General features: G+C 41.5%; 1 protein-coding gene across 6 annotated transcripts in view; it reads left to right on the top strand.

Moving 5' to 3' along the window:
• chst8 (carbohydrate (N-acetylgalactosamine 4-0) sulfotransferase 8) overlaps positions 1–17,166 on the top strand; it is a 227,987-nt gene that overhangs the window by 94,348 nt on the left and 116,473 nt on the right. For 5 of the 6 annotated variants that reach the window (XM_086189537.1, XM_086189530.1, XM_086189502.1 and 2 more), the window contains one exon: positions 7,584–7,777. The exons of the other annotated variant lie outside the window; for it this stretch is intronic. In XM_086189537.1, the coding sequence (XP_086045663.1) occupies positions 7,618–7,777 (160 nt within the window). In that variant the 5' untranslated portion in view covers positions 7,584–7,617. The remainder of the gene's footprint in view (positions 1–7,583; positions 7,778–17,166) is intronic. 6 annotated transcript variants of the gene reach the window in all.

Genomic DNA, 17,166 nt, shown 5'->3' with positions numbered 1-17,166 from the left:
GCTAATCTGGAACCTCATCTCAGAAGAGTGTAGCAAAGCGCAGCGGTGCCCTGTGGCAGATACTGGGCTGACATGATATGGTGATGATGTGTTGTATTTGACCATGTCCGATTGTGCTGGAACTGTCATCACCTGCTCGGCCTGAGCTCGTTACTATCCCGAGGCCAGAGTAGCAGGTCACCGTCACACAGCTTTCATGTTGGCGAGGGAGGTTTTTTTTGGGGGGGCGACTCTGTGCTTTGGTAGATACCAGTAGGTGCATTATTTTGCTCCATTTGATCTGTGACTATTTATTCATTTGGCTGTGTTCCAAACAGTGGGGGCTGTAGGGAATGGAGCCAAAGTAACAGCTGTGGTTCAGTATAAATGTCATCCCACTAGAAAACAGAGAGATGAGTCACATGTAGTGGAGTTTGTTAAGACTGAAACTGAACTCCGCTGTTATCCGCACAGTTTATCCCCAAGTGATGATCCCAAGAACTGTTTGTCAGATGGTCCTAGTTGCGTGTATTTGTTTTATTGTCGAGCTGCATGTTGAGCCATCTCTTTGTTTCAAACGATTATTCCAGATGAAAATGTCTCCAGCAAATAGAAAAGGCAATAAAATGTCTCATTTCATCTCTGCTTTTGAGGGACATTTGTGCACCAAATGTGCCACATTCATTCAATATTTCATCATCTCAGTGTTCTGGCTAGTTTGCATGTTGTTGGCTCATATTTACATAATGTTGACAGGGTATTGTTTGCTTCTACTGCCTTCTGGCCGACCAATAGGGTATTCCTGTTTAAAACCAGAGTGTGCATGGTAGGAGGGAGCGAGCCGAGTTGCTGGCTGAGCTCCAGTGACCAACCAAGCTCATCACAAGTGTGGCAAATGCATCGGTTCTTCCCAGCTGTCTTCCATAGACAGTTAGCAGTACTTGGAACACGAGCCTCTCCTGTCTCCTAGCCTACTGTCACCTCCTTCTCCTCATGTAATCATTAATGGATTAGACGGGCCTGGCAACAGATCCTCTCCTTTTGTTTATTGGCCAACGCTGTTCACTTTCAGCGACAGAAGGAACAGACAAGAGCCAATCAGCCTCGAAACATTTCTAGGACATCCCGAATGTTCTCCACCCGTCGAGGAGAAGCAGGTGAGGTGTAGTGTGATCATGAAAATTAATAGTGTGTAATTTGCTAGTGTGCCAGAGCATGTTGGGAGCCTTCCTTCCCATGCAGATGCTGGTCATGACCTCCCTGGGGCCCTGAGGCCTCCTACATGACCCATGACTACCACTTCACTCTCCCGCCTTCCTTCAAAATGGTTGGCTCTATTTTTCAGTCAAGAAAATCCTCATTCATTGAAAAAGACATTAAAAAAAAAGTACAATAAGTTAAGAAATTGTATGCAATATGAATTGTGGAAATTAATAAAATACACAAACTTTTGGCTCCACCGTCTGGTAATTAGTTTGCATAAAATAAGCTTTGGCTCAAAATAGCAAAATAAAAGCTACATGGCAGAAGGGACTGGTATGATTTCTCTACCAGAAAAATAATGCAACAATCTGCTGTATCCTGGATATTAGAAAGCACAAATGTTCCTCCTAGATAATTTAAGGGCTGGTTGGTTCCGCTGTGGGAGACAGGATCCAGTAGAAATGATGAGCCGCGTTCTATTGAGGAAATCATTAGAACAAGCGTTTCATTCGCTTTAAGAATTTTGCTTATTGAATATTGTAAAACTCAAACTTAATAATCCTGTAAAGGAAATGGCAGATATTTTATTTGGCAAGGAAAATAACTTGATGTAATTTAAAATCGTCAGTGGCAAAACTAGCAATATAATCACTTTCTTTCACTTGCCATGAAAGCCATGCAGACATATGAGCAGCACAGCTATTTGACAAGTTTGGTTCTTTTTCTTAAGACGCGGCATCTTTGATGTGCATCATACATGAATATGAAACCGCCGCCACCTTCTTCTTCTGCGTGAGATATCTTTGCATCTTCCGCGTCTTACATGTGTTTGCTGTTTGATCTTAATGAGGTGTTTGTGTCAAGTTGCGACTGTTTGCTGCAGGTTTTCTTTTATCTTTTGTCATTAATACAGAGCCAGGGTGAATGGTGTAGATGTCTGGGAGCTGTTCAGTGCAGCTGCTCGCACACTGACATGGACGGGGTCACCAATGAGGATTCCGACATGGGATTATAACTCATTTTAACTCGTTAATTTTAAGACTTAAGCTAAATAGACACAATTGTCTCACTATCACTGGGTGCATAATGAGATTCACCTCAGCAGGTCCCTATTAACACCTGCTACAGCCTTTGCTTCAAAGACATTAAATTAGAAAAGGATTTGTTCTATAATAAGTATAATAATATGACCATATCATGAATTGAAATCAAATTAACTCCAAAATTTGTCAATTGTTCACCTCCGATCAGACGTGAAGGCAAATGTTTTGTTCCTGACGACCATCTCGGCCCCTCTTGGTAAATCATGGATTGTCCCACAAACACCAGACTGTGTTTCTGCTGTGTTTTTTTATCCTTAAATTGAGAATCTTAGTGCTAAATCATCCAGTCGTTCTCCCAATATTTTAGAAATTGATCCATTAGGTTTGGAGCTTTAGAGACATCTCTTAATAAAGTGCATAAATCAGACAACGATAGGAAGATTCAGTGTTGCACCGCAGGAGAAGCATATTTTTAAAAAATGAAAGCCAAGAAAAGAGATTAGTTTTATTATTTTGTCATTATAGTGGCTGCAGTTTGCTGTCAAATTCATTTTAAGATTTCATGGTTCTTCTCATGAAATAATACATTCCAAATTGCATTTTTATTGACATTTTTATATTATATATCGTATTGTGTTTGATTTGATCGAAGTAGAAATAGAGGGAAATTATTTGCATGTGTGATTTTTTTTGTCTCTTAGCTGCTCATCTTTCATTCTTTTATTTCGTTGCTCTTTGCGAAGACTTTTGTATTTGAATTTAGAGCAAAATACAACTTAACATTCTGAGGGAGAGAATTCTTGTGAGTCACCGGCTCAGGAAAGCTCATAAAACGAGCTGCTGAAACCAACCAGAGGAAGCAAGGACACTGCTTTCAAATCACTTAAATCAGACAGACAGACGTGAATGCTCCTTCTTCCTATGTTGCTCACTCTGCTCTCTCCGCCATTCTTTGCATCCACCTTCATGGACTTAGTGGACTTAGTTAAGTTTAGTTTAGAGTTTTGAAGGATTTCAGCGTCTCATCCTGCAGTAAACACTTTCGCGTCTCAAGGGTTGGTGTGGGATATATCAAACTATCACTTCGGCCTTCTCGTGCTCAAAAATAGTTTGTGTCCACAAGAAAAGGCAGTAATCAGTTGAGTAATACTACTCCAAGATGGTGGTACAACAGAAACTGGCCGTGTATCAGTATATTAGTGACCAAAGCCTCTCGAAACCTGACGACAAACCCCCTTGTGGGTATTATTTTGTTTAACATAGTCAATACCCATGAATGTCCTCTAATTAAAAAGTTTCCTTTCTACTTGTATGTTCGCAGGAGTAAATGTGTCAGCCAGTTCAAAAAAAGCCTCCTGGTTACCACCTAAAAGCAATACTTCACTCAAAATGTGTATTTTGCCTTTCACATACTCACAAATAGGTGTTTTCAGCTCACAAAGACTTTTTGATACTGTCCTGCATGGCCCCGGAATGCAGAAAGAGCCAGCCACGTGGAACATACACACACAACTGTAACCCTCGGGTATCGACTTCCTCACATTTGCTTCTGAATTACTGAACATAATAAAATGCTGTGAGGCGACAGTGCTGACCACTGCACCACCCACCGCTCACGCTTTTCCATATTGTCAAATATTACAATGCTAAATGTGGGCTCAAATATGTTAAAACCATGTTAGATAATGCTGGTGAGCAAGAAGCTGTCCAACACTTCCTTCTGGTGAACTGATGTCAGCTCGTCATTGACGTCTTCATCTGCTCTCTATTCACAGAGAGGATGAACTGACAGGCTGAGGGGCCGGTGTAAGATTTTTTTTCTTCTCCTGTTTTTGACTATGAATTAAAATAATATACTTGAAATGAGCAAAACAGGTCATCTTTAAGAGGATTTGTGAAAATTACTACATAGATGATCCCTTCCCTCTGTATTCCATGTTTCTCTGCATCCGTTGATGAGGATTAGAGGAACAGGAACGTGTCTACAGACATAACTTCCACCATCACAGGGAAAACCTTTATACAGCATGTGGTAACCTTTGCCAAAGCTGCTCTCTACTCTGGGGTTATACAACAACTCAACATTCATGGTAAATGCACTGGTCCTACTGTATGGAGTGGACTTTTGAGGAGAGCTATCACAGTGTGAACAGAGCCAGGAATAATAAATGAGTCTCCCCTCTCCCGTCATTAAATACATGGCTGCATTTTCATTGTAATCATGCTTTTTGCACTGAGAAACTCCTTCCTCACACCCTCTAATGACACATTCTATTCTATTCTAGTGTGCATGTCCGCCTGCATGATTTCCCCTCAGAGGCACCTCAAGAAAATTCATAGGGAAATTCAATGTTTCCAATAAAAATTTGAATACAGGGGTTTAAGGGCAGCCTAATGGTTTAACAGTTCCAGTTTATTCCACACAAAAGGGAACAGTATGGTAATCACACACTTCCATGTCCTTCAAAGTAATCCATGCATCCATCCATCCATTTTCTACCGCTTATCCTGTTAAGGGTTGCGGGGGGGGGGGGGTATCCCAGCAGCAGCAGCAGCTTTTGGGTGAGAGGCGGGGTTCACCCTGGACGGGTCACCAGTCCATCACAGGGCCAACACATAGAGACAGACAACCATTCACACTCACAGTCACACCTACAGTCAATTTAGAGTATCAATCAGCCTCGTCCCCTCTTGATGTCTTTGGACTGTGGGAGGAAGCTGGAGTACCAGAGAGAACCCACACAAGAACAGGGAGAACATGGAGACTCCACACAGAAAGATCCCGTGCTGGAGCCGGGACTCGAACCAGGAACCTTCTTGCTGTGAGGCAACAGTGCTGACCACAGCACCACGTGCTACCTTACTTCAAATTAATATCCAGCCAAGTGTTATCTGTCATTTTCTTGTATTCTACAGTGGCAGCCATCAACCGCATGAATGTGACTAGTATTTGTACTGCAGCAAAGGTTCACCTCAGTTTTCTCAAAGCTAATGGTTTAGTTGCGTTTCAAGACTCTGTTGATACTCGTGATATCCGGAGATTTTCTTCAGATCCTCTGGGTGGGTTATGTGTTAGAGGAAAAAGACTGATGTGGAAATCTGAGCTAACACGTTAATAAATTGAGGAAACGTAGCAGTAAACCAAACACAAGAATACCCTCCTGGACGTCTCTCTTATCACCTGGAATGTACTTTACTGCTCTGAGTTATGTTTTGTAATTTATTAGTATATTTTTCTATTTTCACATAATTGAATCAATTCAATTCATTGCAGCTACTGTAGATGGTGTCTACTGAAACTCACAGCAGGATTTATCATTAACTTTACTGACAGTAGAAGCCATGCGAAGCATCGAAACTTTGAGGGAACGCTTTTGAACCAATAACAGCGTTCACACTCTGACAAACGCTTACGATTTTCATCCCAGCAACCACTTCAAACAGTGGGTTTTATTGTGCCTCTGGAGTTTTGCGGGTCTTGTAGTTGTCGGCTGTTGCTGTGCAGCCAGATGTGCGAGTGGCTGTCCCTGTAGCACTTGCTGAGGTCCCTCCTCTTTGCTGCAAGCAGGCCTCATGTCTGCCTCTGCACTGCCCTCAGAGACAGGTGGTGTCCTGATCTTCAGCCTGTTCTTCCCGTCTGTCGAGATGTTTCACAGGCTTTTAGGTCTCTCTAACATTGTGTAATAAGACATTTGTCTTTACAACATGAAAGGGCACATCCACTCAAAGTTTATTTTTCATTTAAACATTTATTTTTCACCATTTGCCTCCATGTTGATTGACTTTAATTGCTTGTGTCATTGATAGTTGTCTTGATTTTTTGGTGGTGAGGTTGTTATTAACCTCCAGATTTCTGCTTCACCTCCATTTGTACCTCATGTCATATTTCATGACCTCCTCGGAAGAGGTTTGTCTGTTTGTCTGTCTGGTAGCGGGGTAACTCAGAAAGTTCTAGATGGATTTTGATTCGATTTTGTTGTAGTGACATCATATCTCACCGGCAGATGTGTGTGTTTTCGGTGTGCTATCGCTGTATCTCGTCGTCTATAAAGTCAATATCAAAGACAACATCTTGAGAGAAATAACTGAATATTTATTTGTAAGTTGAAATTCATCATCTCTACTCGGAGGAATCGTTTTCATCTGCATTTCTGCCTGTCTGTTAGCGGTGGTGGTGGAGGGTTGTAGCGTGGGGGAAAGGAGGAACCCGTTACAGCCACGGTCCCATCTGGACAGTAATCCTTCTCCCCATGATTCTTGGTTGCACCCTGTTTTTGCTGCTTCTCGTCTGTTTGCTTCACTTCCTGTGCTTTACGCCTTTAAGTTAACCCTTGCCATCCCAGCCTCGCTCCTATTCAGTCAGTTCCCTGCTTGTCCTCAGGTTGCACCTGTTGTTCATCATCTCATTCAACCTGTTTCCTCCAGTATTTGTTCAGCCTGTTAGTCACTCCAGTCGTGAGTATTTGACTGTTTGCTTTGCCTTTTGTAGTCAAAGTCTTTTGTTCATTCTGATGATTAAAGCACAACAAGTCCTTCATTTCCTACCTGCCTCCACACTACCAAGTGTCACAAAATCTTCTGTAGAACATCTGGATTTTTGGCAAAAGGGTGCTTTGTGAAGGTTAAGTTCCGAACATGACTGAAACAGAGCCGAGTTTATTTCCTGTGACACATGCTTGAGTAGTCAAGTTAATTTTCATATTAATTTGAAGATGGCTGCTTCCATGGTGTTTCCGCCCTACGCCCAGAGTTGGTCTGCTCTCACGCCAGTCACACTGGAATCATTTTTGCATACCCTAACAAGCAGAACCTCAATTTCAGTATTCAGTAGTTTTAGGAGCCTCAATATCGGAACAGCTTTAATTTAGTTGATTGTTTCCTTCAACCTTAAATAGAAGTTGGAATAGTGACTAAATACTAGGTGGAAGTTGACAGTCAGGATGTGTCCAGAATTTCATCAAAACTTGTTTGACATTTTGATCGTGCAGCTGATCAAATTCATCTCGGAGGATAAAAAATATTTACTGGAGAAGACTTCTGAAGGGTTTTGTCATTTTGATTCTCAATTGTTAGAATTTTTGGGGAACATATATGTCGCTGCTGCGTTGACAGGAGATGAAAGCAGCTCTGAAGCTCTGAAGCTCTACTGTATAGTGTCTCCTAAATCTGTGCTTTATTCATTTATAGCATATTCAGCCTCTCCAGTTTGCATGACGCCTGCGGTTATGAAGTTTGCAAAAATGCCCCGTCACACCCACATGCCTCTGCACAGTATTACAGGAGAAAAAAAACAGGGACCCCTGACTGTTCTGCTCATTCCACTTTTGTCTGCTTCCCCTTTTTTCTGATTTTCTCCAGAACTTATTATATTAGCCTCTGACTGTGCCACATCATGCTGTGGATGAAGTGGAGGATGGTGGCAGACTTCATGCGTGGACGGAGAAGGAGGCTCTCCTGGTCCTTCTGGTTTCTACTGCTGTTCGCTGCTGGAGGTCTGGTTCTCTTCATCCACCAGCAGGATCAGCCAGAGATGATCCAGCAACAAGGCCCAGGTTAGTAAAACACCACAAGACTCAACCAATTTGGCCTGCTGCTCCAAATGTCCCGGATTTTTAGTTCCACTATTGAAACTTTTAAAATCCAACAGTTTTTGTCCCTCTGAAGATTTTCTGCCAGATGGAAAAGTGCTTTAAACAGCTTGCTTGTAGACTGGGAGTGACATTAAGAATTCATTTTTTTCTTAATTAAATGACATATTTCAAGGAAAAGAAAATTCTGTCAAAATTATAAAAAGTTAATAATTCTTTGAGCCATGAAGAAAATAAAATTGTGATACATATTTGATAAGACTGAACTTTACTACTTTTAATCCTCCTCCACAATGATATATGAGCATGAAATTGTCTTTTACTGTACAGCGTGGAAAGAAGGTCAAGAAATGAGTTGACATTAAGAAAACAAAGGCATGCAAGAAATGAAGAAGAATCATACATGCAGAGAAATGCATAGTCTAACATGCACACGGATAGGAACATGCAGGATTATACATAGAGGAATGTGTATACAAAAATATAAAAATCATACATGTATACAAAAACAGAGAGCAGATGGACAGGTGCGTGAACAAGAGACACAAGGCTCGTGATCACACGCAAGGCATTTGTATATGCCTGCAAATAGAAAACTACAAGCAGTCAGGCACATTAATGCATACACATGCATGAAAGCAATTGCATTGCTAAAGCACACACACACACACACACACAAGAGGAGATGTGTGTATGTTTGTGTAGTTAGGTATTATTTGTAGGACGCAGCATTAACCAGAGAACAGTTGTTCCCTAAATATATTCCGTTTCATTCCAGTTCAGTTGCTTTGATGTCAGAGTTTCCACTGCGACAGAGGAAGGTCGTACATTCAATTTCCAAATGAGCCAAACCTTTGTCCTCGTACAGGGACCCGGTGTGCTTGTGCTTGGTGCTCGGCATTAAGGAGATTGGGGGTTTAAGCGGACATGATGGAAGTGTGTCCTGAGCCTGTAAACCTGCTAAACTAAAGCTGCTTCATGTCTCACAAACAAGAGAGCAGCTACTTGATTATGTGTCATTGGCTTTGACCACACTTCCCTCATAAATGAGAGTGGCGTGTCGCTGTTGTCGGACAAGCCTCTTACTGTACTGCACATTTCAGCAAATACTATATACACATCTATTGTCTTATTTATTTATTATTGATGTCTTATTTGTGTGTCTTTGTTCCACACGACCGATTTAATCATTTGATCGGTGTGTGGTCACCACAGAAAATGTCATCCAGCGGGACATCTGCAACAAAATCCTCTCAAACAGATCATGATGCTCTGAAACGAGTAGTGTCTCTATTATGTGTCAACAACATGGTGAATCATTATGAATATCAGAGCAGTGTCACACTCCACAGCAAGAAGAGCCACTTAGCCAAAGTGGAATCTCCAACCCTATAATATTCCCCTGATTGTCAGATGCTTTCAGGCAGTGCGTCAGGTGGAGGAAAACAAAAATTCACACAAACCATAACTACCAGTCCTTAATATTAAAAAGATTTTTTGGGGGGGGAAAAAAAGACGCTGTAAGAAACTCATTCTTGGATTTGAGGATTGTAACAGATAAAATGGTTAAGTGCAGATCCAGATCCAGATGCTGTACAACATCACACTTGAAAGCTGGAACAGCTCCGCACGTGGACTACATTAAACAAGTCACCAGGGGCACCAGATTGTTCTCACGAAGGCGGAGGGTTGGTTGGAGGCTGTGCTGCTCACTGGTAGAGCTATGGAGTTTCTGTTAATATTTAAGATCACTATCAAACATCACGATCGAAACACAATAAAAATACTAGGCTCTGTACTCGCAGTTCTGCATTATTAGTAAGAATCCACTCAAAATATTATAGGGTGGCAACATGACGGGAAAGGTTTCAGGTCAGACTCCAGGACGGGATGGAAGTATTCCATTGTATTGTCTTATTTAGAACAGCAAATCACTGCTGTACATGTAAGGAAGTCTGTGTCTCACTTTTTAAACATCGCTCTTATTGATGCAGTAAGATGGCTTTGGAGCACCTCTTGTGTACGCTCATGGTCCAGTTAGGACAAGATTGTCGCTCTGGTTTAAGGTGGGAATTCCTAAACAAAGCAGCGTGTTGAATTTAGAGAACTTAGAGCAGTAAGGCTTTTTCATGATGACACGGCTAGACGTGTGTCGATGTTCCGTCGATTGAAAAACGTTCTTGTTGACCGTCGCTTGGTAGGAACTAGCGGTTGTATCAACAGCTGCTGCTTTCCTCATTTGCTCTCTTCATTGACGTATGGTATACAGGAATTCCAGGACTTTGATGAATGTGTCAGATGCAAGTTGAAAGTGTGAAGTCATGTTCTTTGTATGCTGACCGAAGAGACGTAGACGTTTTGCTTTAACACACTCCCTCCAGCCGTACTGCATGTATCTTATGTGAGTACATGACCTTAATGTGATATGTGGTGCGTTAGCAAAACCAAACAGTAACTACAGGCAGTGACAGAGCGTGTTAGCGCTAACATACTCCTAGTGGGTACACTTTTACAGCAGCAACTCTGCCACTAACATTTACAAATCTGAAAACATCCAGTTTATAATCAGGTTACGGTGGTGTTACGCTGGCCTGCGTTATATTGGAAAGCATTCACTCACCCCCATTTATGTACATAGGGTGGACAAGTGTGTTTCCACCTGTCATGAAATGGAGGGGTGCAGCAATGTGTGAAACAGTGGTTGCTAACAAGCAGCTAAACGACCCAACAGAGGTGGTCGAGGACATTCAACGTCATCATGCTAAACACAAAGGGGATGTAAGCTAGTTTAGCTGACGTCATGTGTCCCAGGTATAGTTTGTTCGTAACCCTACATGAGCTTTTTACTTTGAAACATTGCAAAACATCATACAAGTGGTGTTCATCAGCGAAGTGATCTTTATGATTAAGTCACCTCAACATTTGTTTTTCGTACAGTTTATTATAAACCACAATCCAGTGTAAGATTCCCACTAGCCTCTGGTCCAGCTAAGTCATGGCGATGCTAACTTCCAAGCTGGTCAACACAGCTTCCCTCTGTAAGGGGGGAAACTTTGTGTTTAAGAGGAATTGTAAGTATTTTGTAAATTATTCTGTACTCCTCTAAGTATCAAAAAATACTTTTACTGGTACCGTGAAATGCTTCATTGCTAACAGAAAATATAACAGGGTACATATTGTAATGCAACTTAAAATATGTATCATACAATCGATAATATAATGTTGATGAGGCCCTCTTAAAAAATTAGCATAATAAAGGAGAATAGTTATCTTTCACGATGATGTACGCCATTACTGCTTGTAGGGGGGTGGATGATGAAAACATTTGGCGCCACCTACTGTATAAATGTTTCATGAATTTGAAAACAACTGGGAGGAACCATCTTTGGTGTAATATAAGAATGATTGATTTTAAAGTATATCTTAAACCAGTTTTTGGATTATAAGAAAGCAGCTTCGTTCAACTACTTTTATTTTGCTGTTTACTGGACAACATTTAGCAGGATGAGCAGCGTGGGAGGCTAATTCCTCTCTCAAATAGCATCTCTCATTTTTGAAACTGGCTTTGTTTTGAAAATCCCGTTTGAATTAAGTCAGTTAAAGGTTAACAAGAACTAAAAGCGTTTAATTGTTGATTTCTTCTTTCTTTTTCCCCCTCCCTTGCTATTTTTCAATCTCGGGATCATTTTTGCAACCACGGCACATCGTTTTATCTCGCCTGCTGTATCGCTACTTGAATATTGAAATAAGACTTTGAGTTGACTAAATCATTCATGAGAATGTGTGCTGTATACTGTAGCTACACAGTCTTCCCACCCTTCTCACTCAAGCACAATGAGCAAGCAGTATCTTTGCCTTAAGCTAAAGTGCTTCACCCCAGCAGAAGCTCATATCTAATAGAGCTGAGTTATAATACATTGGGTGTCAGCTTTTATCTGCCTCCCCCTCCTTCTCCACCTCTTTATTTGGCTGGCAGTGTGCTTGAGAGCTTTGTATACCATGGTTTAGATGGCCTGCACAATGGTAGCTCAGAAAGCAGTTTAACTGGCTATAGCCTCTCCCTGATCTCTCCCAAGTAATTGTTTAAGGACACTTGGAGAAACAGCAGCCAGTTTCTCAGGGAGAAGAGCTCACGGTTCAGATAAATTGAGCGCACGGATTTAAACCCCCAGGTATTTTTGTTTTAAATGAGTATATCAGTGAGGACCACATGTTTTGGTGAGTCGAAGTTCGGCCCTTGTGCCACCTCACAAACTGGGCTCCAGAGTAACACGCAAAGCAAGCGCGCATGCATTTGATGCCAGAGTCATCGTTTCAGTTTCATGTGTGTCAGGGGAAAATGCGTGTGTGCCAACAGGAGCGCGTCGTTGACTTAAATGCACTTTCCCAGTCTTACGTATTTAAACGAATTTGAACGATATTTCAGTCATTCAGTGTCGCCGCACTGAAAACAACTTCAGGCATAACTGCATCCTTGCACATGAACTGTAGGGTTGACACATGTTGACACACAATGCTGCCCACCAACACAACTTCAAACATTGTCATAATATCACATACATTTCTCAAATGTGTGGTCTGAATTATTCATTCATTTTTGGTCAGTTTTATTTATATGGGAGTAATTGATCCTGAGGTTATCTCAGGGCGCTTTTTTATCTAGAGCAGGTTTAGGTTTATACATTTAGAGACCCAATAATTCCCCAGGGAGCCTGTTGGTGACAGCGACGTGCCAAAACTCCCATATAACAGAATATGTAATTAAATGGCACAGTTTTGACAGCAGTCGCTTGTCAAATGTGTCCGTTTAAGAGGAAAACTATTCTGATATTTTGATGGCTCTCAGTTCAGAGTTTTAAATAAATATGCCACTTGTAATGAACATAATAAGTTTTATGAGCTTTTCACTCAGCCCTCAGCTCCGTTCTGTTGCTGAACCCGTCATCCTCCAGCTGCAGCGCCAAGGTGTCAACAGTTTAGAGGCCTGATTATCTTTAATCACGCAGATAAACAGTACAGCAGCCCAGTTAACAGGGTAAAATATTTATGTTCGAGAGACACCAAAATTCCGTTCCTCCTTATAATCGATCACGCAGCCTTTACAGAGAAGTAAAAAGGCTCGAATGCGACGTTACTCACAAAATGACTTTAAACGTGGCGCGCCATTGTGCTGCGAACCGTGATGTCACATTGACTTGTTAGACCACTGTGAGCACACACCTGAATTGACAGATAGATGTCGCTACACACACACACACACACACACACACACACACACACACACACACACAAAATCCTCTACTAAACACAGACTCCAACTGCAGAGTGAATCTTCCTTTTAGCTGTTACATAATTAACATTAATTAGCAGCAGCTGATCTAATCTGCTGTGTATTATTTTAACCAGCAGCAGTTGCATTTAGCTAAAAATGAGAAGCCTGCAACCTGATTTACATATTTTCCAACGGCCTTGGCTGTTAGAGAAAGACATGAGATACAGATTTTGATAAGATATTAATGAGGGAATTTTTCAGACAAAAAATCTCTATGCCTAAGGATGTAAAAAAAAATGTAATTGATTTCTGGAATCATGAGTTCTAACAAAAACTGAAATTCATCTAAAAGCGGTTCAAATGTAATTGTACACTGATTGCTCTTTTCCTGGAGGTTATGAGCAGTTTCATATTTAAATGCTACTGGTCAGTAATTGGTTTAGTAAAGTAAGAGATCGTCCAACTTAGTTCTGTTTTTGCAACTTTGATTTTAATAAACAGGGAAGAAACCTTGCGAGTTTGGGGGACAGCAGAAACGTACGCAGCAGATGTGACGTATGCAAGCAGACAGAGATGTTGCACATTAGGAAATATGTATTACTTTTTTTGAAACTGCTGAAATGTTGGCAGAGAAAATAGAGCAATTGAGACAAACAACATCCTTAACTGCAGTGAGATTTGTTTGGGTTGGTATCATGACGTTCTTAAACCCAATGCTTTTCTACAAGCAAGCTGTTGAGAAAAATACAGTCAATTAAAATAAAATGAATCATCCAGTGGCTTCCACCAACTCCCTATCCCACGATCTCTGTCAGCACAGAGCCTGCCAGGAGCTGGGCACCTCTCTTGCCAGGAACTTGGCATATTGTTTCATGATCCAAGGTAAAATTTGATCTCTCTGTCAGAGGTCCAGTAATCCCTTAAGCCATGTCTGTTTGCATAGTCCAATTTAGCTGTCTCTTAATGTAATTAAATTGTGATGTGATGACCCTCAGAGCTCCAGTTGAACAGGATCGTATTTGAATTCAAATCAGCCACTGGTGGAAAAAAAACAGAACGTTATTTTACCCAGCTTTTCCATTCTTTGATGTGTGTCTGTGCGTGTGTGTGTGTGTGTGTGTGTCTGTGTCTGTGTCTGTGTGCGTGCGTGCGCGCTCACAAAGCTCCTTTAACAAAACCTGTTTGTGTTGTGCTGGCACTATCCCCTCTATTCCCTCCTGAGCAGGAAGATCATTGGAAAGCAATAGTTGACAAAGCCAACTCCAGCACAGTGATTTTACACAACCTTAAGTACAATTTGCTCCCTAAAAACAAGAGATATTACTTCGCATAAGAATTGCAACATTTACGAGAGTCTTAAAGCGCTGCAAACCAAGCTTTGACTTCATGAACGCTCAGATCACATGACATGTGGGACGTGGTTTTGCCAGCAGCTACTATAGCAACCACTGCTCCATATTCAGCTCCTCTGTCTCCTGTTCATATCTGGGAGGAGAAGACACCTAAGGGCTCATGGGATACCCTGGAAAGATAAAAAAAAAAAAAAAAAGTAGAAAAGCAGACAATTTTCATGCGTATAGGTATCAGGTGCCTGCATCACTGTGTCTCCAGCGTCTTCCAGACATGGGCCATGTCAATTGGATTTTAAATGGAGCCGCTCAGAGGCAACTGCAAGGTCTCGTGGTTTTCCATTAACATTAATGCCTGGAGTTTTGCCACAGGAGTCTCGGCCTGCCATCTGATCCTGCATGCCAAAGGCCAATCTGTACAATTACATTCTATTTTTCACATTACTGTCATGGGTCAGTGCAAAAAAAAAAAGTATATAAATATAAAAGAAAATTGAATACATCGAGACGTTTAACCTGTTTTTGATAGAAACATTGAAAATATTTCTAGTTCACACAAAAAAAAAATCAGAATGTTTTCAAACTCATTTTCTGTAGTTTCTAAGTGTTGTCGAGTACTGAACCCGTGGATAAAAAGGACTGACTATTTCGAGATGGCAAATATTACTGCAATAATAAATAGAAACTATGAAGAAAAGGAGAACAAAAGACTTAAAAAAGACAAAGAAGAGAAAATGAAAAAGGTCTCTCAGTATAAGGTCAAGGCAGAAAGTCGTTGTCCGGTGGTAGTCAGAGGTGTTCACAATACCGGGCTTCTTTGTAGTCTTACAGAAATCACCAAGAGCTTCTGGAGGCTGTGAATCAAGACTCTCCTCTCCAGGGCTGCCACATTTCATTATGTCTGGAAAGAGAGAATCTAGTCTTCCCAAACCCAAAGTATATTAACACATCCCTCATTCACAGAAGGGTGGACGCTGTTCCTTCCAGTCTCAGGACCAGATGTCAAGACAGTAGGTTGAGAAAAGCAACAAATTCTGATTGGGATAATTGGAAGGTGTTTGTCAGGGCTGAGAGTGCTCGGTTCCAGCAGTTTGTGCTGCTTAGCTGACAGTGTGGAGACCCAGTTCGTGTGCAGGGAGGAACCTTCCCCTAAATCACACGAGAAATCCTACCGCGATCCTCCCAGCATACAATAGGTCAGGGTTAGAGTAGACAACTAAGACTTGGTCCAGTATGTAAAAGCTCACGCTGAACTGCCCTGTGGTTAGAGGATAGACCCCTATACATCTGCCGGATCCACACTTAAATCTTTGGACCAAAGAGCTCAAAGTATCTGGTCTGAAGGAGAGAAGAGAAAGTAAACCCAGAGATCCTACATTCCGCTGCCGAGGGAACCTCTGGGTTTTATTAATGGGTGTATCTGCTGGTATGTGCAGGAAAGCTCTATCGTAAAAATCTCAGAAATACGTGAGAGGTTGGGAATTCACAGGGTGGGATTTCTCCTGCAGCTGTTGAAACACTCTCACAATGGCATGAACTGATGAACGAATCGATAGATTGCATTATACAGATAGATATGATCGGAACTGGGTCCATCTGTAAAGCTCGTTTCATTATCTCAGCAGCTGATCATCTCTTACCCAGGATGAAACATGAATCAAATATCCGACAGCAGCAGAGGGAGGGTGGTGGTTGAATCCCAAAAAAAATATATATATATAGCTATGCTGTGATAATTCTTCTAGCTCTTCGGAGCTGAAGATGCACTTTTTGAGCCACTGACAAACAGACAGTGTTAGGACCCCGACTGAGTAACAAAGCACAACCTGGCTATCCTACTGGTGGTAGGGGGTGGGCTTTCAAGTTGCCCTTTTCCATAATGCCACACTGGGTAACATTATAAACTCCAAAGGAAATAAAACAGAGTAAGCCTAGAGCACCAGGCGGATCCAGCAGCGAGGCTGATTTTTGAAAATGTCTTTGTGACTGCAATCACCGATGCTACCTCTTGACGTTGTCAGTCTCTCTCACGCTACGTCCCAGCGAGAGCCACAGCTGAGGCTCTGTGCTCTCACTGCATCCGTGACACACAGCCTGGCTGTTTGGAGGGAGAGCGCTTCAGATAAGTACAAGACAATCAGACAGAAACAGACAACAAGTCGAGTTCTGATTAACACTCAGGCTTCAAATTCAAATTTCTGTTTTGGAAAGAAGATCATTAATTTTTTTATAGGATTGAGCCCATAGAATAGAATTAAAGACATCGGTAGAGGTGTCATATCCCCTTCTGTGTGACTGTCCTCCAAAGAAAAACATAGCCATAAATGCAAGTTCCTAAGACAAACTATGTTCATGTTTAAGTGACAGACTAATACCAGACTCGTACCAGAGCAAATAAGGACATCAGACGAGGTCTACCTGCAGTAAGGAAGTCTGCTCGCTGGGAGGAGGATGGAGTGAACGGATGTGTCAAACAGACTTTGCAGTAGGAGACCGCTGTTCATCCAAGGATGGCTTAGTACCACGTCCTCTTGTCAGTATCTGCTGGTAAAGTACCATTTAATACATCTCTCACTCTATTTTAATCATCAAAGAAGTTAATTATAGATCTTATTACTGTACTGAACTCTGCAATCTAAAAAAAAACAACAACATCATATTCAAATGCAAAAAAAAAAATTCCCGCTGTTCTAAATGATAACATAGTCCAGAACATGAAAAATATCTTTTTC

Source organism: Aulostomus chinensis, chromosome 2 (genome assembly GCF_037954235.1).
Source record: "Aulostomus chinensis isolate RoL2024-O1b breed Wild chromosome 2, RoL_Achi_v1.0, whole genome shotgun sequence".
Taxonomy (NCBI): Eukaryota; Metazoa; Chordata; class Actinopteri; order Syngnathiformes; family Aulostomidae; genus Aulostomus; species Aulostomus chinensis.
This window is presented reverse-complemented; position numbering and strand designations above follow the sequence as displayed.